Source organism: Schistocerca piceifrons, chromosome 2, assembly GCF_021461385.2.
Source record: "Schistocerca piceifrons isolate TAMUIC-IGC-003096 chromosome 2, iqSchPice1.1, whole genome shotgun sequence".
NCBI classification, from domain to species: Eukaryota; Metazoa; Arthropoda; class Insecta; order Orthoptera; family Acrididae; genus Schistocerca; species Schistocerca piceifrons.
Window position 1 is genome coordinate 197,994,624 of NC_060139.1, and position 22,092 is coordinate 198,016,715.

The window sequence follows — 22,092 nt, forward strand, 5'->3', positions numbered from 1 at the left end:
TTCAAATGGCTCTGAGCACTATGGCACTTGACATCTGAGGTCATCAGTCCCCTAGAACTTAGAACTACTTAAACCGAACTAACCTAAGGACATCATACACATACATGCCCGAGGCAGGATTCGAACCTGCGACCGTAGCAGTCGCGCGGTTCCGGACTGAAGCGCCTAGAACCGCTCGGCCACCACAGCTGGCAACTTCGAGAAGAAATAAGAAATAAAAGTTATATATAGGGTGATTCAGCTGACCCTACCGAATGGTTCTGTGCAATCTACTACACCTTCAAAAACCATGCTCGAGATTTTCGTACTCACGCTCGCTATGCACAAACTATTAGTCATAAAGAAAAAATGAATGGGACTTTTTTGTACGAAATTAAATGTAGTTACGTTTTGTACTGGTATACGTGTTCGCTGGAGGCCCCAAAAACATTTTGTTTATTTTTGTGTCCAAGAATATCAAAACCTTGTACGTGGTATTTGAAAGCGTAGCATGTTGCACAAGACCATGTTCAGGTGCAGAGGCGTTGCATGTTGGATAAAACCCATGCATAGGGGCAACTGAATACTCTACACATAAAGTCTCCCTCCGAAGAGTTGTCAGACACGTTTTCTTTGGTGTTTCGACAGGTATCTGCAGTTTCATTTTTGCGATTGGTGGACCCTGAGTCAACGCAAACGAACACTGCCGCTCATCGTGTCTTTCATCGACGCCCAGTGTCGACAGAAACAGCCCTTTTCTTTTTTGATGCAAACAAAATAATTTTTAAAAGCGGAGTTTTAGGTGCCTGTTTGGTAGAGCTGTCTCACATTAGTCTAGTGTGATGTCTGTCTGTCTGCCGGCCGGGGTGACCGAGCGGTTCTAGTCGCTACAGTCTGGAACCGCGCCACCGCTACGGTCGCAAGTTCGAATCCTGCCTCGGGCATGGATGTGTGTGATGTCCTTAGGTTAGTTAGGTTTAAGTAGTTCTAAGTTCTAGGGGACTGATGACGACAGAAGTTAAGTCCCATAGTGCTCAGAGCCTTTTGAACCATGCAGCAGCGCTCCTCACTTGCTGCTGGAGCGCTGCTTATTCTTCGTCTTTTATTGTCCCTCTTGATACACATCGATAGAACAGTTATCGCACTAGACTAATCTGAGATCAGTCTACCGAACAGGCACCTAAAATCACGCTTCGAAAATCAGTTTATTTGTAATGGGAAACAACCGACGCTTCCCGTCTACACTGACCGTCGCATGAATTAGTTGATGAATGGTATTTGTTTGGGGAGACTCGAGCTACACATCGCAAAAACGAAATAGTTAGCGTATGGCTAAATCCCACAGAAAGTGCGCTAGACGACTCTTAGGAGGGGCACGCGGTGTGTGCAGGGTGAATCAGAACTCCAGCAACAAACCTTGAGGTTTTTCAGGGATACCTTCTGAGTATTTTGATATAAGGGACCCACGGTCTTCAGCGAGTCGTTACAGAGTAATGCTGTAATTATGATTTACTCGGTTTGCTGTCGCGGTCACCCCTGTTTCTGCGAAAAACCTGCAAAACCATGAATAAGCCTGTAACATGCGATAACCCAACACACAGCACAGAGTAATGTGACGATCTTCCGGTGAAACACGTACGCTTTTATCACAGAGTGCTCGAGCTATTCTGTCGGGTTACAATGCAGCACGTAACATACGCAGAACTCTTCGCTTTCAGGTATTGTTCAAAATTCCGACCACCATGATGATGGCAAAACGTACAGCGACGCACCATCGAATGTCTCAAACGTTCGATTCCAGGAGTTTGACGTACTACTTTCGCGGCTTCGAGAATCGACCGGAATCTCGTATACTAGGCTGTTCACCCGTCCCTGGAAGGAGTGGTCCTTTGGTGTCATGTGTAGTGCCGAGTTGACCATGGAAGAGGACCAGCGCGACCAATCCTTTTCCATACAGACGAAATGAAGTAGCTCTGTAACGAGCCAGCATAAACCGTGGCCCTCTTATACTAAAACACTCAGAATGCACCGGTGGACAACTTCTGAAACTTTGTGTTAATGACGTTGAATTCTTTGCCCTCGGAGTCTTACTTCTGCCCGTGCCTCTCACTTACATTCCAAACTTCACAGTTCTCCTGCAGATCTTGCGGTACGAGCACTTGTGGACGAAAGACTGTGTTTAAGTCATTTCTCCGCTATACTGTTTCTTCCGGAAGTGCTGCTCGTGCAGAGCTGTTAAGTTTGGTATGTAGCAGAGAGGTACTGTAAGGCGTTGAGGGCGGGTCGTAAGCTGTGCTCGTCGGGAGCAATGCCCGGGACGCTTTCAAGCTACCAGGAAGTTTGAAAACGGCGCACGATCCGTTGCGGAGTGAAAGATTCATTCAGGTTTAGGTAGTCATTATTCAGAGCCTCAATTACAGTTCTTTTCGTAAGGGTTTCAAGTAACTTATCCCGAAATTTGCTTTAAGTTGTTTACAACAATAACAGAAATCCTACATCGCATAGTATTTTTGGACCTTGCTAATTTCCAATGAGACTCTAATTTATTAGCCACTGCACCTCCACGCCCGGGAGTAATATTTCTTGGATTTGTGCTAACCCCTGTCGACTTCAGCATTACACTGTACACTACAACATACTCACTCTCGAAGAATCTACGTTATTTAAGCGGAATGGACAACATTTGAAATTGGATAATGAGGTACGTAAATTGAGAGGGAATAAGTAATAACCTTTCCCAATTAGGTGGCTGAACGTGACCCAGCCAACAGTAAGATATACGACACAACCTTTCATTCAAAAATCCTACGTAAAAATGTTCTGGCTCTACAGTTGTTTGTTAATGGGACTATCCCTCACTGCGGATTGTTTGCGGGAATTACCATCTGTGCTGTGAAGGCGGGTACGAATGTTAGTAGGGGCGTTAATGCTTCCTCTCGCAATTTGCATCCAAGAAAGTATCCTGCTCATTTTGTCGGCTTGTACTGTCTCGGCAGCGCATTTATCAAAGCCGAACACATCCGCCGTGAACGTTAATTCCGTAGACTAAGCAGCCAGCATCGTCGGCTATTTTCGGGTTACCAAATTTTTGTGCGTGTTCCAGGCGGAATGTTTTGGTATGTTAATCTGCCGGCCGCACGCGGTGCATAAACGCGCAGTTAGGCGCTGGCGTTTTATGAGCTTAGTCTGTCAGCCGCAGAAACGCACGGCCGCGTCGTGGCGAACAGGTTTGCCAGCCTACGCGCTTCTCATACGTCTGAACGCACGTCCACACTCCGTTGTTGCTCAAACGCATTACATCTGCCAACTTGTGCCACATTCCGCATAAACAGTTCTGAGTAATTCACGGCGCAGGTGATCTTTCCAGGAGTGTGCGTTACGCAGTTTGCGCGAGAAAACTACGCATCCTTCAAACGTCCTTCCCCCTACCCCCGAGCATCCACGTTCTGTCAGTCAAAGCAGCAGAGAAGTCTCCGCATTCAACAGTAGGTTCTAGCTACGTTCAAAATAAGTATACACTCTACTTTTTAAAGCAAGTGGGTTACGAAGCGCATAAACTTTGTCTAAATCTGGACAAGAAATAAAAAGCGTCGCGTAACCCTTTTCTGCTTTCATCTTTTTCCATCTATCGTCAATTCCAGTGAATAGTTACTTTCCTTTTTCTCAGTTCTTCGTAGATTTGGTTTTTTGGATGGTCTTCACATTTAGCAGTAGCTGGTGTGCTGTTGGTTGGCGCTGATATTTTGGTTTGTAGTGGTCTTAGTTGGGTCATTGCACAGACGTTGTAGAAGTCTCCAAGCCTTATGACTGTCTCTTTTCAGATCCAGTTTTTCTAATGTTTTAATCCATTTTCCTCCTTTTTGACACTATTGTAGAGGAAATGAGTTTGTGTCACTGAAAGGGTTTTCTCTAAATCAGTTGCTGTATTCTGTAAATACGGGTGCCTGATCTGATGCGATCCCAGGGATGTAAGAAGTTCGACAGCCACGAGTGATAGATACTTTGGAACATCTCTCTATGGCCATGGTGAAGGTGACTTACTGTCCAGGCGCTGGTTCTATAGACGACACTCGACATCCAATAAATCTGCAAAACTCGACCAGTTAGTCTTTGTAAAGTTAAACATCCTCGCAGATCACGGGTTAACCTGGCAAAACGCGGATATATTGAAGAAAACAAAACCTAATGTGACTGCGGGGAAGAACAGACTGTTCAACATACGCTTCAGTGTCGACTGAGTCCTTTTTTCCATCCACATATCCATGTTAAGATCTTTGTTACTTTCCAAAATCCTGACGCGAACAAATTGAAAGTTTGTCTGTTGGTATGACGTCTGTCTGTCATGACGTCCTTGTCGATCGGTACTTCAAATTTCTGTCCAAAATAACGACCGTATCTCTTGGGGCATGGCCCTATCGGAAAATGACCTCTTGCAGCCAGTGTTACAGCGCCAAGAAAACATTGAGGTGTTGAGTCTATTTAGTGAAAGCCCATGAAAGTTTTCTCTGAAAAGAAAAGTTGTTTGACAATCACTCGCTTTTTCATGGCAGTGATTCGTGGTTCACGTAGGAACTATGGAAAGGTCGGAACCCACATGAGCGATGCAGCCTCTTGCCAACAGTCAAACGAAGATTGTCTAGCAATGCAAACCAACAATCGTTTAACTGGCACGCTAGTTCAATAAGTATTTTATTTCTTGTCAGCGTTAAGTTCTGAACGCAATGCATCCTCGAATTAACGCAGATGGAAGCAAGCATAACGTTTTTTATACAATGATACAGCCATTTCGCGCGCACGCGCACACACTCTGAAGAGCCAAAGAAACTGGTACACCTGCCTAATAGATCCGTAAGAGTACGAGAGGATGGACATCTCTTCTGAACAGCAAGTTGCAAGACATCGTAGATATGCTCAGTAATGTCCAGGTCTGGGGAGTTCGGTGGCCACCGGAAGCGTTTAAACTCAAAAGCGTGTTCCTGGAGCCAGCCTGTAGCAATTCTGGACGTGTAGGGTCTCGCATTGTCTTGCTGGAATTGCCCAAGTCCGTCGGAATGCAGAATGGACATGAATGGATGCAGGTGATCAGACAGGATGCTTACGCGCGTGTCACCTGTCATAGTCGTATCTAGACGTATCAGTGGTCCCGTATCGCTCCATCTGCACACGCCCCACACCGTTACAGAGCCGCCTTCAGCTTGAACAGTCCATAGTTTCGTGATGTTGTCTCCATTTGAAACGAGACTCGGCCGACAGCAAATGTTTCCATTCATCAACAGTCCAATGTCGGTGTTGACGGGCCCAGGCGAGGCGTAAAGCTTTATGTCGTGCAGTCATCAAGGGTACACGACTGGGAATTCGGCTCCGAAAGCCCATATCGATGATGTTTCGTTGAATGGTTCGCACGCTGACACTTGTTAATGGCCCAGTACTGACATCTGCAGCAATTTCCGGAAGGGCTGCACTTCCGTCATGTTGAACGATTGTCTTCAGCCGTCGTTGGTCCCGTTCTTGCAGTATCTTTTTCCGCCCGCGGCGATGTCGGAAATTTGATGTTTTAACGGATTCCTGATATTCACGGTACACTCGTGAAATGGTCGTACGGGAAAACCCCCACTTCATAGCTACTCGGAGATGCCGTGTTGCATCGCTCGTGCGCCGGCTGTAACACCACGTTCAAACTCACTTAAATCTTGATAACCTGCCATTGTAGCAGCAGAAACCGATCGCACAATTGCGCCAGAGGCGTTGTCGACCGCAGCGCCGTATTCTCTCTGTGTGTGTGTGTGTGTGTGTGTGTGTGTGTGTGTGTGTGTGAACGTGAACTAAAGTTCCTTTAAGGCCTTGTTCCTCTTTTATGGAAGAAAAAGTTCAACTTTCACCGCCGCAAAGTAATTCGTCAGTGATCTGAAATTTTTTTCCTCGGTTGTTGTCGGAGCGTTTTGTCACCCATCGATCCGCTAACCTCATCTTCTTCAGCTGCAGGAGTAGACCGTCTCCTTAGTTCACACTTTTAAGATCTTCCTTTCCGCATTCGCACTAGGGAGAGTTGTTCTTCAGAGTCGGTGCAGACACTTTTTGTAGGGTACTGGTTAAAATTCAGGCGTCTCCCTGTCGCATAGAACCTCTTTGGGATGGTTTCTTCGGTTTATCACTGTGTGGCCGCGACGCACGGACTTACCTCACTCTTTGATCACCCTCTAGAGGTCATAATAAAGTCTGTTCCGGACTTTGTCGGACTACTTCCTTCTTTTGCTAACCTGTCTTCCAGTTCGTTGCCCCGGAGGCCCATTGGCCTTTTACCCAAATAAATTTAATTTCGGCATTGTCCTGTTGTGTAATATCCCCGTGCTGCATTATTTCGAACACTAGGGTTTTTTTTGCGTTGCTGGCCATGACGGGAGCACCTCTGCCTTTGGTATTGTACCGGCAGTGGTTGATACACTTAGGCTGGGAGGAGCTGCCTGACACCGCCTCATTCGACGTAGCTCCGAAGCCGAGTTCTGCGGTAACGGGACGGGACGGGCAGAGAGGCATGCATATGCAAACCCCACAGCGTTAGCCGCTGTATGGAGGGCGTTGCATACTGGAGAGCGGGCTAGCGACTCAAACGTCTGCGCCCCCGTTCGTCACACATGCATATTTCATGCCGGTTATTTGAGATCCTACTCGCTGCGCCGGAACTGGAACTTTTGGACGAGGGTGGTGACTACGCATATTGTCGGCTATTTCGTTGTCCCGTTATTTGATATTGGCTCCCAGTGACCCTGAGACGTAATAGCGTGATGGGATAGCCCCACTTGCTATAATCTTACCCCTAAAATAAATAATTTTTTTTAAATTACGTACATAATGCATATACCATAGCTACATGAAATGGCTAAATTATTATCCATGCAATATTTCTCTGAGTCATGGACTGTGCGGCTGATCCCAGCGGAGGTTCGAGTCGTCCTTCGGGCATGGGTGTGTGTGTTTGTCCTTAGGATAATTTAGGTTAAGTAGTGTATAAGCTTAGGGACTGAGGATCTTAGCAGTTAAGTCCCATAAGATTTAGAAAAAAAAAATTCTCTGGGCTTAATTATTCACGGAATAATTTACAGTCCGCTGATGACAGTAATAAAATACTTCATTTAGAAACTATTTATTTAAAGAAATATCATAATTTACTATATCTGGAAAAGCCATGAGCAGGTCAAAATTCAATCCTGATAAAAATTATTTACTAGTGATATAGTTTATGTGAGAGATCTAATTCTCGTCTTTCAAACAAACGTTTTACCTTTTTTTAAAAAAAATGACGTTTTAAAAGTTACATTCAAAATTTTCGTGTTCGTGAATGTAATGGTAAATATTCTTTCCTAAATTCAGTGTTAAAGTTTTGTAGCCGAACTGCTCAACAACACCTGTCAGCAGCTGAGGGTTTCGATTAAATACCATTTATCTGCCAGTTTTGTTAATTATTCCAAATCACTCTCTCGAAAATTCTTGACTGAGTTCGGCAATCATTGGGCGAATTAAAACTTAATTCTCATAAAGTAATATCTCATGATTTCTCATTTACTAATCGTACAGACTTCGACTGAACAAATTTCTTTTATGGCCTATTTTGTCTTTTATATTTCGTGTTTTCTGTTACTATCCAAATGTAATAATCCAGCATTTTATTACTGTGTAATTTCTGTAACAGGCGCATCTATAAATAGGCGTCATGCGTAAAGCAGCAACCAGTCCTTTGCCCGGTAACTGAAAAACAGACTTCCTTGTCTGTCAGTTGGTGCTCTCTATTTAAAATGTGAACATACATGTCAACCATCGCCAGTCGTGGACTTCTTTAAGCTTCTACTAATTGGTGTAGCTCACTGATCTTATTAAAATATTGAGGCTGCAATATTTTAGAAAGCTGATCACCGAAACTGAACTTACTGCCAATAAATGTGAAGAGAACGAAAATTAATTTCCGCAGACTTGTTTACATTATTTAACAACTCTTCAACACATCCAATAATCGTAGGACAAAGACTGGAGAAGAAATTATATGAGACTTAAGAGGTAAAAACCAGGTCGGTATGGGCTACAGCACGTGCAATTTCGTCTCTCTGCAAGTAGACGTTGTTTCTCAGAAGAAAAGGAGCTGTATTCGGTATCTGGTTCCGTTCAAATTGGAGTCAACGCAATGTATAGAACACTAGTCAGTTCTGTTTCAGTGGCTGAGATGTTTATACACCTGCGCTTGGCTCGGCTTGTCACCATATGGTGTGCGATGTTGTTCTAATACCAATGTTTCCTCATTTGCGAAACATTTGCGCGAAGGAGGACTGTTGGATACGTATGAGTGAAAAATACGGTTGGGCCTTACGCTAATGCGTTTGACACTCTGAGTCTTACGTCAGCGGAGTGACGTAGAAGATACAAGTGTAGCTCGTATTCCCCTCGTGCAGGAAAAAGCAACTTTGTTCCCGCGAGTCAGTGCCGCTCCGCCCGCTTGCGTTATTAATGATCTTTTTCTCGTTTTCGTTCTCGCGTCTTACCTTTAAGTGGACGTGGAGTGGAATTTTAGCACGAAACTGGACTGCCAATTGCTTTGCCCTTAAAAACATCAGTGTTTGTCGCGTTTCATCCTGCTAACACTGTTGCCAAATTGGGAAATTACTCCAGTGTAGAAACATTCTGGGCATAATTTGGCTGCCTTCGTAATGTCCGACGCTGCCGTGACGAACAGGGCGTGGCAGAGCAGGTCTTCGGTCATTCTGGGCCCACCGCTGTGCCTTCTGACTCATCGCCTTCCATACGCAAGGTCAGCGTGCCGCGTTCCTACACACGCCACGACTTGGTGACCTCAGAGTGCGCCCGATGCATAACGTCGTACCCCGGTAATGGCGGCAGAAAAAAATCGTGATCTGGCTGTACATTAGCCTAGGAAACTAGGATTAGTCAGCTCCGGCAATTAACATCCCCCGGAAGTGTAAGACTTGCGTTCGAGTCACTAACTGTGTGATTCACCAGAGCAACTCATTTGTAACATCCAGTCCTGCAGGGTGGTTGGACGAGCTTCGTACACAAAGTCCAAATCACAGCCGGCCGGTTGGAGTGCGACAGTTCAGAAATATTCAGTGACTGGATGGAAGCAGTACTATGCGCAGTGGAAAGAAGGCATCGCCAGCTCTACACAAACCGTTTGTGCTTGAAGATGGTGACGGCCAGAGATCACATGTTAAGGTAGTGTCTCATTCCAAAAACTGCACGTTATACGTAGCGAATCAGGCAAGCAAGCTTTTCTTATCAAATTTTCATTAGCATAAGACAGTTAGCAACGTAACTCGCTTTTCTTACTCTATTGTCAAAAATGTAGCGGAGTCCTGTAAATCAACTGTTACGTTTTCTGACACTGCACGTCTGTTCCGGTGACCTTGCCCCCTCGCGTTTCGTAACTTTCACACTCCAAAACAAAGTGAATTTAAAGTTTGACTGTCCTCATTAATCATTTAGATAGCTTTCCACTTAGATAGCTTTCCACTTAGATAGCTTTCCACTTAGGTAGCTTTCCACTTAGGTAGCTTTCCACTTAGGTAGCTTTCCACTTAGGTAGCTTTCCACTTAGGTAGCTTTCCACTTAGGTAGCTTTCCACTTAGGTAGCTTTCCACTTAGGTAGCTTTCCACTTAGGTAGCTTTCCACTTAGGTAGCTTTCCACTTAGGTAGCTTTCCACTTAGGTAGCTTTCCACTTAGGTAGCTTTCCACTTAGGTAGCTTTCCACTTAGGTAGCTTTCCACTTAGGTAGCTTTCCACTTAGGTAGCTTTCCACTTAGGTAGCTTTCCACTTAGGTAGCTTTCCACTTAGGTAGCTTTCCACTTAGGTAGCTTTCCACTTAGGTAGCTTTCCACTTAGGTAGCTTTCCACTTAGGTAGCTTTCCACTTAGGTAGCTTTCCACTTAGGTAGCTTTCCACTTAGGTAGCTTTCCACTTAGGTAGCTTTCCACTTAGGTAGCTTTCCACTTAGGTAGCTTTCCACTTAGGTAGCTTTCCACTTAGGTAGCTTTCCACTTAGGTAGCTTTCCACTTAGGTAGCTTTCCACTTAGGTAGCTTTCCACTTAGGTAGCTTTCCACTTAGGTAGCTTTCCACTTAGGTAGCTTTCCACTTAGGTAGCTTTCCACTTAGGTAGCTTTCCACTTAGGTAGCTTTCCACTTAGATAGCTTTCCACTTAGATAGCTTTCCACTTAGATAGCTTTCCACTTAGATAGCTTTCCACTTAGATAGCTTTCCACTTAGATAGCTTTCCACTTAGATAGCTTTCCACTTAGATAGCTTTCCACTTAGATAGCTTTCCACTTAGATAGCTTTCCACTTAGATAGCTTTCCACTTAGATAGCTTTCCACCAAATGATAAATGGGACGATACTAATCACAATTTTGACAAGCCGAAACCGTGTTTTGACCTCTGTCTTCAACTATTGCGAAATGCTGTCCTATAAAATATCCGAAGCGTTGGATGAACTTGAGGTACAGTTCTTCCCACATAAAATACAATCTCACACACTTCTCTGCACTGCCTACCTGGGTTATCGCATTGATAACTTAGTTATATCCACCAAACAAGAAAAATCAGTGCCAGGATGAGAGCAGCAGCTATCTTACCGTATGTACTTCAATATGAAATAAATACTAATTACAAAATATAACGGTCACCAGTTCTGACTGGACAAATTCTGTTCGTTACTTCTGTAATTTACTGAAAGATATTCGTGGACATTTTTCTTTTATTATATCAGATTTACTTGTGAACAAGTTGCACGCAAGTAAATTATCATTACGTGGCATTTTAGCTACTGTATTTAACAAAAAAAGTAATCTGCAATATTCAGTTAAGATCATTTACTATGGACAATTGATTTCAAAGCGAAATTTATCACAGTAGTGTAGTTAAATATTCAGTATGTTAAGTATACTAACACTATCGTTTCAGATTCTAACATTTAGTGAAATCACAGTTCATCAATTAATCAGTTCTTCTTAAAATAGCAGATATAAGAAGTAAACTTTTATAATATTAATATAAGTTAGTTGGAATCAACGATATTGTTGCAAAAAATGTAAGTTCAAACGCGGTCAGTTATGACTTTTAACTCCTCATACAATTTTAAATACCTGAGTACATCAAAGTTCTTACCTTACAACAGATGAGCAGATGTAATTTGTGGCGACGAACATGAAAACATTTTCTTCGCGTCTCTGTAAATGTAGACGAATATGGCTCACCATGACGGCGTACCGAGCATGGTGGCGCAGTGGTTAGCACACTGGACTCGTATTCGGGAGGACGATGGTTCAATCCCGCGTCCGGCCATCCTGATTTAGGCTTTCCGTGATTTCCCTAAATCGCTCCAGGCAAATGCTGGGATGGTTCCTTTGAAAGGGCACGGCCGATTTCCTTCCCCGTCCTTTGCAAATCCGATGAGACCGATGACCTCGCTGTTTGGTTTCCTCCCCCAAACAACCTAACCATGACGGCGGCGAGAGAGATCGTTCTTTAGTTACTTCGTCAAAATTTAAGTTCGGAAAATCTTGCATCCGCGACAAACACTTTACTGAGAAGACTCACAATTGACAATTATTAGCACAGCACTTAATTGACCTCCTTAGCAAAGTTTCGCCGTATTATGATGAACATTTTTAACTCGGAGCTCCAGAACATTAACTTCGCTACTGAACTGCCTACAAGGGAGTCTCCGTCTCATGAATTACGAAATATTCGCAGTAAGGTTCCACAGTAACCCAGAAAATATTTGTTTTATTATAAATCCGGGCCACGAACCACGCAGTGATACAAATTATGAAGTATACTGGATTTACTCAGCTCTGAAGGTGTTCATTGTTGATACCAGTTGCCTTTTAATTTCTGTAACTTTGAAAATCGGGCTTCACGAAGAATGTAATAATTCTAATTCCAAAGAAATCACGTGCTGATCGGTGGAAACATTTGTTTGGCATGTGGCCTTGTATGGAAGTGAAACATGGACGATAAACAGGTCAGACAAGAAGAGAATAAATTTATTCCAATACAGTTGTGTCGCAGTGGTGCAGCAACCTTCTAATATTAAAAAATCTGTCCCAGGTGGCACAGTACACTGTATTAGTTCAAAAATGACGCATTGCGCCTGGGTAGTGCATCATCAAGTTACCTTCTCCGTGTAAAACGCGCTGCTCCAGAAGTAATAAAAAACATTATGCAACCTGGGACTGATTTTTAATATAAAGAGAGACTACGAATAAGGCTGAAATACAGTAAGCAGGTTCAAATGGCTGTAGGATGCGGTCGTTATACAGAGATGAAGAGGCTTGCACAGGCTAGAGAAGTATGAAGAGCTGCATCAAAGCAGTTTTCGGGCTGAGGACAACTAACCATCAAACACTGAACCTGTAACTTTCTCCAAAGAAACTTGAGTCGCACTTTACTGGGCCAGCATTTGTTAACGCAAGTATTGTATGACATGAGCGTAATCGGCGATACATTGAGTGTCTTCTCTTGTAAGATTCGGACGGCGGCCGCTAAGGGAATTTCGCTCGACGACAGGGAACCTCCGACGTCGGCACGAAATGAACATACAGATATTAATCTGATGGAATTACATTTTCCTTGAGACATATGAGTCTAACTTTATCTTCGATAAGGATAGAAGCTGAAGTAATGCACTAAACTTTTATCGACGATAAAGTTGAGACTATCGTCTTCAGGAAAACGCAATTCCATCAAATCACGCTTGGGGTACAGGCGGGATATCTTCATTACGTACAAAGCTGGGGTGCTATTCTGTTGCCGGAGGGCCTCTGCGGTACTAACGGTCTGTGTTTGTTGTGGTCTTCAGTCTGAGGACTGAATTGATGCAGCTCTCCATGTTGCTCTGTCCTGTGCAAGCCTCTTCACCTCCGAGTAAGTACTGCAACCTACGTCCTTCTGAATTTGCTTACAGTATTCATGTCTTGGTCTCCCTCTACGAATTTTACTCCCGCCCCCCCCCCTTCCCCCCCCCCGCACACACACACACACACACACACACACACACACACACACACACACACACACACACACTCTCTCTCTCTCTCTCTCTCTCTCTCTCTCTCTCTCTCTCTCTCTCTCTCTCTTCCCTCTAGATTTCTTTCCTCATCGATTTTATTCAGTACTTCCTCATTAGTTGCTTGATCTACACATGTAGTATTCACCATTCTTCTGTAGCATCACATTTCAAAAACTTTCATTCTCTTCTTGTCTAAATTGTATAGTGTCCACGTTTCACTTCGATACTTGGCAACATTCCAAGTACCTTCTGAAAAGACTTTTTAACCTACACACACACACACACACACACACACACACACACACACATATACCAGGTGATCAAAAAGTCAGTATAAATTTGAAAACTTAATAAACCACGGAATAATGTAGATAGAGGGGTAAAAATTGACACACACGTGCTTGGAATTACATGGTTTTAGAATAACCAAAAAAAGTATTGCTAGACGCGTGAAAGATCTCTTGCGCGCGTCGTTTGGTGGTGATCGTGTGCTCAGCCGCCACTTTCGTCATGCTTGGCCTCCCAGGTCTCCAGACCTCAGTCCGTGCGATTATTGGCTTTGGGGTTACCTGAAGTCGCAAGTGTATGTGATCGACCGACATCTGTAGGGATGCTGAAAGACAACATCCCACGCCAGTGCCTCACCATAACTCCGGCCATGCTTTACAGTGCTGTTCACAACATTATTCCTCGACTACAGCTATTGTTGAGGAATGATGGTGGACATATTGAGCATTTCCTGCAAAGAACATCATCTTTGCTCTGTCTTACTTTATTATGCTAATTATTGCTATTCTGATCAGATGAAGCGCCATCTGTCGGACATTTTTGAACTTTTGTATTTTTTGGGTTCTAATAAAACCCCATGTCATTCCAAGCGCGTGTGTCAATTTGTACCTCTCTATCTACATTATTCCGTGATTTATTCAGTTTTCAAATTTATACTGACTTTTTGATCACCCGTTATATATATTATTTCTTCAGAAACGCTTTTCTTGCCGTTGCCAATGTACATTGTATATCCTCTGTACTTCGGCCATAGTTACTTCCCTCTTCTAATAGCAATGCATCTACTACTTTGTCTCATTTCCTAATTCCCTCAGCATCACCTGATTTAATTCGATTACGTTCTGTTATTCCTGTTTTGCCCTTGTTGTTACTCATCTTACATCCTCCTATCAAGACACTATCTACTCCCTTCAGCTGCGCTTTCAAGTCCTTTGCTGTCTCTAACAGAATTACAGTTTCATTGGCAAACCTCAAAGTTTTTATTTTTCTCTCTGAACTGTGCTGTATCAACCCCGTTAAGAACTGCAAAGTTTTAGAAAACTTAATCCGTTGCTTCAGCTTTTATTCTTATTGAAGGCTTCGATATTAGGAAGTGGGCAAAAAGGGGCAGGTCGGGTTGACGGAGGAGATAGAGAAGATCCAAAGAAGAGCGGCGCGTTTCGTCACAGGGTTATTTGTTAAGCGTGATAGCGTTACGGAGATGTTTAGCAAACTCAAGTGGCAGACTCCGCAAGAGAGGCGCTCTGCATCGCGGTGTAGCTTGCTGCCCAGATTACGAGAGGGTGCGTTTCTGGATGAGGTATCGAATATATTGCTTCCCCCTACTTATACCTCCCGGGGAGATCACGAATGTAAAATTAGAGAGATTCGAGGGCGCACGGAGGCTTTCCGGCAGTCGTTCTTCCCGCGAACCATACGCGACTGAAACAGGAAAGGGAGGTAATGACAGTGGCACGTAAAGTGCCCTCCGCCACACACTGTTGGGTGGCTTGCGGAGTATAAATGTAGATGTAGATGTAGATGAAGGGGCGACGTGTGCTAGGTCCAGGCCGTCACCAGAGCGGTGACAGCGTCGCGGCCACAGACGTCCACCGGCTAGGCGGTGCGGCAGCGGGGGAGTAGTGTTGGCGGAAGCTGCGAGAGCAGTAGGCAGATTGCGGGGGCGCGGCCGCCGCCAGGTGGTGCAACCATCTGCGGAGTGGGAGGCGGCGCCTCCTCTGGTTTCGCCGGAAAAGTCGTGAGTAACGCTGACGTCAGCCAGTGGCTGGGCGTCGCGGCGGCGGCCGCTCCGGCTGGCATTGTCCGCGCCGCTTGGCTGTCCAGTCACACGCGCCCGCCATCGGGATGCGAGCCACGCCACGTTCTGTCGCCGTCGCCGCCGTCGCCTCGGGGAGGGACCCAGCCGCCGCAGTTAGCCGCCAGACGCCGCGACCGACGCACACCTCCGGCGCGTCTTCCGTGAGCCCTGCCCGTGCGGCACCGCTATCTAGAAAGTGAAGTGAGCCTCTCCGGCCGGTGTATCGCTGCCACTCCCCTCAGCACTTAGCCGGCAGCTATCGGGCGCGAGAGGGAGAAAGCTGTTTAGCGAGTGCGGCCCGGCCCGGCGCGGAGCGGAGCAAACATTTTCTCTGCCCGCATCCGAACACAGTGCGGCTGAAATTCTCCGCCGTGTCGCGAGCGCCTCTTCGTTACCTCAGCGGCCGGAGCGTTCTAAGCGTCGAGTGTTGTTGCCGCAACAGGGAAGCGAGTTCGCCTGTCCGGAGTGTCTTCGGCGCGCGAGTAATTTGTCGTTGTTTGTGCCAACAGAGGCGTGGTTCGGTTTGTCCCCGGAGTGTTTTGTGTGTGCTAGCGGTGCCCACGCGGTGCGTGCCTCGCATACGATATACGCTCGTGGGGCGGTGCGTGTAATGTTGCCCGTGTGGCGGTGTTGAGGCAGAGCGCGCCGCGACCATGCCTGTCGTGTGGGTCTACATGAACGGCCACATCACGGCGCGGGTGGATGGAGGCTGCGACGAGCCGGACGAGTGCCCGCTGGCTGAAGACCCCTCGCGCTACCTGCAGCCGCTGCCCAAGCCGCCCCTGGCCAGGGCTCGTGGACACGCCCACCGCAAGGTGAGTACCAGTCACTCGAAACTGTATACAGTTCAAGAATAGGTCGCACGTCATCTTTGTATGCGTTTACTTCATGTGTATGTTCTACGCGCCTAAGGCACCGTGGTCTCAATGTGTAGCATATCTTTTGCCAACAGCCTAGATATGCCAGCCCTGTTCGGTGATCTAGTCGCCTCGGCCAGTTTCTGGCGGCAGGACGAAGCCGGTTTTTGTTTGACCTGAAGGAGGAAACCGATCTGTTGACACACCGCGGATTCAGAAAACGCCGTTCTTGTGCAAAACCAAGTGGCTATTTATTCTCGTGAAGTAATGAGTGCGCCGGCCTCGGTGGCCGAGCGGTTCTAGGCGCTTCAGTCCGGAACCGCGCGACTGCTTCGGTCGCAGGTTCGAATCATGCCTCGGGCACGGATGTGTGTGATGTCCTGGTAGGTTTAAGTAATTCTAAGTTCTAGGGGACTGATGACCTCAGATGTTAAGTCCCAGAGCCATTTGGACCATTTTTGAAGTAATGAGTGTTACCAACAGGGTGTATCAAATAGATACCACATTTCTAGATTTCGAGAAGGCTTTTAACACCATTCCTCGAAAGCGGCCTATGAAGTATCTTCTGTGTTTTTCGGCTGGATTCGTGATTTTCTGTGAGAAAAATCACAGTTCGCAGTAACTGACGGGAAGTCGACTAAAACGGAAGGAATATCTCGCGTCCTCTGGGGTAGTGTTGTAGGCGCTCTGCTGTTCCTAGTCTATATAAACGATTTGGGAGACAACCTGAGCAGCCCTAAAGATTGTTTGCAGATGATGCTGTTCAAAATGGTTCAAATGGCTCTGAGCACTATGGGACTTAACTTCTGAGGTCATCAGTCCCCTAGAACTTAGAACTACTTAAACCTAACTAACCTAACGTCATCACACACATCCATGCCCGAGGCAAGATTCGAACCAGCGACCGTAGCAGTCGCGCGGTTCCGGACTGAAGTGCCTAGAACCGCTCGGCCACCGCGGCCGACTGATGATGCTGGCATTTCCCGTCTAGTCAAATCACCAGAAGATCAAATCAGTTGCAAAATGATATAGATATGTTCCTGTACAACGCGAAAAGTGACAATTGACTTTAAATAATGAGATGTGAGAGGTCATCCACATGAGTACTAAAAGGTAAAACGTAAATTTCGATTACACGATGCAGCACACACCCATAGACTGTCACTTCAACTAAATACCTAGTGATAACTATAATGAACAACTTAAATTGGAACGATAACCTAGATAATACTGCGGGGCATTCGACCCAAGAGTGCGTTTTATTGACTGAAGACTTAGAAGATGCAGAAAATGCAGGAAGGAGACTACCTATACTACGCCTCTCCGTCCTCTGCTGGAGTATTGTTGTATGCTATGGCATCCTTAACACTCAAGAGACAGGATTGAAGGAAGACACCAAAAAAGTTCAGAGGAGGGTACCTCGTTTTCTACTATAGCGAAATAGGGGTGAGTGTGTCACAGATATGATACTCGAGTTCGGTTGCAGTCATTAAAACAAAGGCGTTTCTCGCTGACACGACACGTTTTCACGAAATTTCAGTCTTAAACGTTCTCCCATTTCGTCGGTGCACACCTACATAGGAAGAAATAACCATCGCAATCAAATAGGAGAAATGAGAAATTGCATTGCTGGGGAGTGGAACGGTAGAGGAATAGCGTGAAAGTGGTTCGATGAACCATTTGCCAAACACGTAAGTATGCAGAGTAATCATTTCGACGTAGTTGTATAGGAGGATTGGATTTTTCCTTATCATAAGTGGGTGCCATTTGGAGTCGAGTAGGCTGGCTTACAAGCTTACGGAGAGTAATTGTCCCATGACGCCCTTTGCTGAAGTGCTTAATGTCCAGCCAGGAGGTAGCATCTTACAGAAACTATGTAAGTAGCAGCAGTGAATGGCTACTGACAGTGCTTACATTCTGCTTCTAACTCGGATTAGCTGCATGGCCTACAAGTTAAACAATTTTGTGTAGTGTTTGGGAGCTCCCGAAATCGAAGAGTGGCCGGGAGCCCTCGAGGAATTGGACATCCTTCAGGATCAACGGAGTTACTTTCCTAGCACTCGAAAGTATGCACAGATGTCCAGTTGTGTTTAGGTACTTTTTTGTTGTTCTCTGCGAATTTTACGGAATAATAAATGTAGAAAGGCTCAGAGCAGACGGTGGAGACATTAGCTAGCTGGAGGTGTTGTTGGATAAGAATGACAGTCTCGACTACAGTTCACTGATACCAATAAATATCGTTTGTGCAAATTTGAGCGTGCTATTTTTGAGTTATTTTAAAATGTTTTTTCTCGTTTTGTTGTTAGGGTGATTATCAACGGCAGTCATTAGTAATCATTTGTCTCGCATGCCGAACACCGGTAAGAGGGTGCGGATACTGGCTGCGACCCCGCGAGTGTCATTTCGTGAAACGGCACAGAAGCAACTTCGGGAACACAGAAAAGGAATGTTTCAATTCCACCACTTGTGTAGAGTATCACCCCTGTTGTCACGAGCGGTTGTCGGCGCCAAAATTGTGAAGTTCCGAGTGCAATCTGCTATGCTGTTCGTCGCCTGCCACAAAAGTGTGATCATCATGAATAGTCCTATATCAAAATCTATCGACAAAACACTCTGAAGTGCGTAGCAGACGTTATTTGCCGTTGTACCGTTATCAAGGCTTCTTCCTGTCGCATTCACGTATGGAGACGGGAAGAATGATTGCTTAAACGGTTCTGGCAGCCTTGTAATTAGTCTAATCTTGTAGTCTGATCCCTACTGGAGCGATACGTAATGTCTCATGCTGTACCGGTAGTCCCTGATTCATCACTTCAGGCTGATTCTTCAAACAGTAAGTAGGCTATCTTCAAACGTTTACTGCTTCAGTTTTTTCAGCATCTGTATGACACACTAACACAGGCCAAACAAGCTTGTGACCATTCATACTGTATACGTTCAGCGTCCTCTGTTACTCCTAATTGGTGTAGGTCCCACACACGTAAACAGTATTTTAGGACGAGTCGCACTAATGTTTTGTAAGGAGTCTCCTTTCCAAACTGAGTGCACTTCCCTATTATTCTACCAATGAACGGAAGACGACCATCTGCTTTATCTACGACTGATCCAACGTAATAGTTCAATTTTATGTCCCTTCGAACTGCTTCACCCAGATATTTGAACGAGTCCACGGAGTCCAGTTGTGGCCCGTTGACGTTGTAGTCATTTTGTACTACGTTGTTTCCGTTTTGCGAAGTTCACAGTTTCACATTTCTGAACATGTAAAGCAAACTCCCAATCTTTTGCACCACTTTGATATCCTATCAAAATCCGACTGAATATCTGTGCATCTTTCCTCAGACACTGTTTCATTATCGATAATCTGTGATCTGCAAAAAGTCTGAAGTTACTATTAATATTCTCTGGAAGGTCATTAATGAAAAACGTGAACAGAAGGGGCCCCATCACACTTCCCTGGGGCACACCAGTAGTTACTAGACCAACGATAACATGCTGCGTTCTTCATACCAAGAATTTCTCAGTACAGGCACAAATTTCGTTTGGTATGTTATACGGTCATAGTTTCGATAATAAGAGAAGGTGTAGCACTGGGTCAGAAGGTTTTAATAAATCAAGAAAGAATGCATTTACTTGACTGCCTTGATCCATGTCTTTCTCAATGTCATGTGATTGAAGTACATGTTCGATGTTTCCCTTCTTTAAAAAAACCCAAAAAAACAGTAACAGCACTACGCGTCAAGATCACACTGTTTGTAGGAAACTGACTTAAAACAGTCATGTTGAAATTAAACTTTCTGCTGACAAATACTTTTCCTTTCTTGCTCCTGTCAGCGCTACTATATAATATTCTCTTCGGCAATTTTAATTATAATGCAATCCGTTGGGTTGAGTTGTTTGATCGCTGTGGACATACAATTTTATCGTGTTGTGTCCGATACGCATGAGCTTAGTCCAAAATTACCGAATAAATCCTGAAGAAATAAGCTCTCCAGTAACCGATCTTGTGACATAGATCTAGTGTGAAGTCAAGAAACAGTGTTACGGAGAAAGAACGCCCCTGATATCATATTGCTGTCAGACTATGAAACGTTTCTGCAGGAAGTAATGATTCGTTACGTGATACAAAAAAATCGAGTTAGCTATGAAGTAATTAAGCATGAAATTACGCGTCAACCGATGAGAGAAAGGTGAATATCTGAATTGAGGAAATAATAATGTGTGTTAATTGCGCATCCGAAGCATCATAATCACAAAGCGCCAGTTGATGTAGCGCAAAAATTTAAGTTGCGGTAGCGAAATGGTATGTTGGGGAAAAATAATGTTGATTGGTAGTAAGTATTTTTCTCGGAATAGAAGGAATGGAGGAGAAAAATGAACAATTAACCCCAAATTCATTACTCAGAAAATGAAAAATATTTCGTTAGTTGAAACGTAATTGCCCTCTTATAATGATTACAGAAAAACATTGCGTTATGATGGTACGAAGGGCCTCAAAATGGCAATATCCACGACAGGGACAGAGCAGAGGTGTGTCTGGAAAATAAAGAAGCAGATTTCGGAAGAACGCTGGGCAACTCATACACTGTTTCAAGACTGACTAAAAATCATGTAAAGCCTATGCTTCGATAAGATTTAGGGCCTCACCTGAAGATCCGGCTGCAACCTCGAGAAGACTATCACATCACCTACTTTCCTCAAAAGAAATCGTTCGCTAACGCTATATTGGTTGATTGAGGTTTTGAAACGCATCACTCGGTACAAGTGATGCTGTTTTTTTCTTTTCTTGTTTTTTTTTTTAAAAAAATACGCGTTTGGTGCTGGTAGAAACAAAACATCTCGACAGTATCACGTGTACCGTCGTACAGTCAACCCCCTACGCGGAAGTAATGAGGTCACATCTGCTGCAGTTGCATAAGAATGGAAACTCGCCGTAGAGATCGTAATAAAACATTGTGATTGTTGCTGTTAATTATCAGCTTTCCTATGCAATATATTACTTTCAGTTAAAGGTCACTCTTCAGTAATTATTAGTTTACTGCAAAATAAGATTCTAAAGCGAATCACCAATCATGTATCATTTAGAAGTATTACAGCGGACAGAACCACCGCTAGTCTTGTATCATCAAATATTTTCACTGCACATGTGTGGATAAAATGTTTGTGTACAATATATTCACGAATGCAACATGCAACGACGTGTGGCAAATTACTGTCATTTTAGTTGGCTACATTGTGCTGTACTCGGATGTTGTTATATCGTAAGGCATTCTCGAAAGTTACTGACGCCATTTAATTTATTGATTAAAATATAAGGAGTGTTCAATTGAAAAGGCACGAAACGTCATAACAACCATACCGGTTGAAATTTGCGCATGCTACTTTCGGACAACGTAGTGATACATATAGAGGAAGGAAAATGCGCCGTCACCTCCACATGAAAAATCCAAGATTCTGAAGCTTCGATAAGATACTTCAGCAGGTAAGATGATGATCGTCGTCTTTTTCGACGTCCCAGATCCGATAGTCATCCGGTTCCTACAGCACAGAAAAAGTATTTGCAGTGACGTGTACTGTGACACAGTCCGTACCTTACGAAACCCCTAAACGGCCTTTGGCTACCCACGAAACGGGCGATTCTGCTCACGATGGCGCGCGTCCACACGTCTCCAAGGCCACACAAAAACTAATTGCCAAGTTCAAATGGGAGCAGCTCAAGCATTCGCCCTACAGACAGCACATGTCGCCCTACAACCTCCATACATTTGGTCCGCTAAAAAAACACCTCAAAGGGAAGCGCTCCAACTCTGAGGAACTGAAGGATACAGTGAAGAACTGTCTCCTGTCACAGACACAGGAATTCTGGGAACAGGAAATCTTTCGGCTAGTGAAACCGTTGGACAGCTGTGCTCGGCCCTGGTGATTACTTTTAAATAAAGACTTCAGTTGTACCCACGGTGTTGGTTCGTACCTTTTCTCGTGAATACCTTTCATATTTTGGGATTTCATGGAGTTATAAACTAATCAAACTGTTTTTCGTCAACATTCCTATATTTGATGCTGCCACAACAACACAAACACAACACTGTTCTGTACAATCAA

The 22,092-nt window shown here is 44.6% G+C and overlaps 1 protein-coding gene across 3 annotated transcripts in view; it reads left to right on the top strand.

Annotated features, from left to right (window-relative positions):
- LOC124775916 overlaps positions 1–22,092 on the top strand; it is a 394,798-nt gene that overhangs the window by 69,529 nt on the left and 303,177 nt on the right. For 2 of the 3 annotated variants that reach the window (XM_047250757.1, XM_047250759.1), the window contains exon 1: positions 15,239–15,954. The exons of the other annotated variant lie outside the window; for it this stretch is intronic. In XM_047250757.1, coding sequence (XP_047106713.1) covers positions 15,793–15,954 — 162 coding nt within the window. In that variant the 5' untranslated portion in view covers positions 15,239–15,792. Of the gene's footprint in view, positions 1–15,238; positions 15,955–22,092 lie in introns of those variants that run through there. 3 annotated transcript variants of the gene reach the window in all.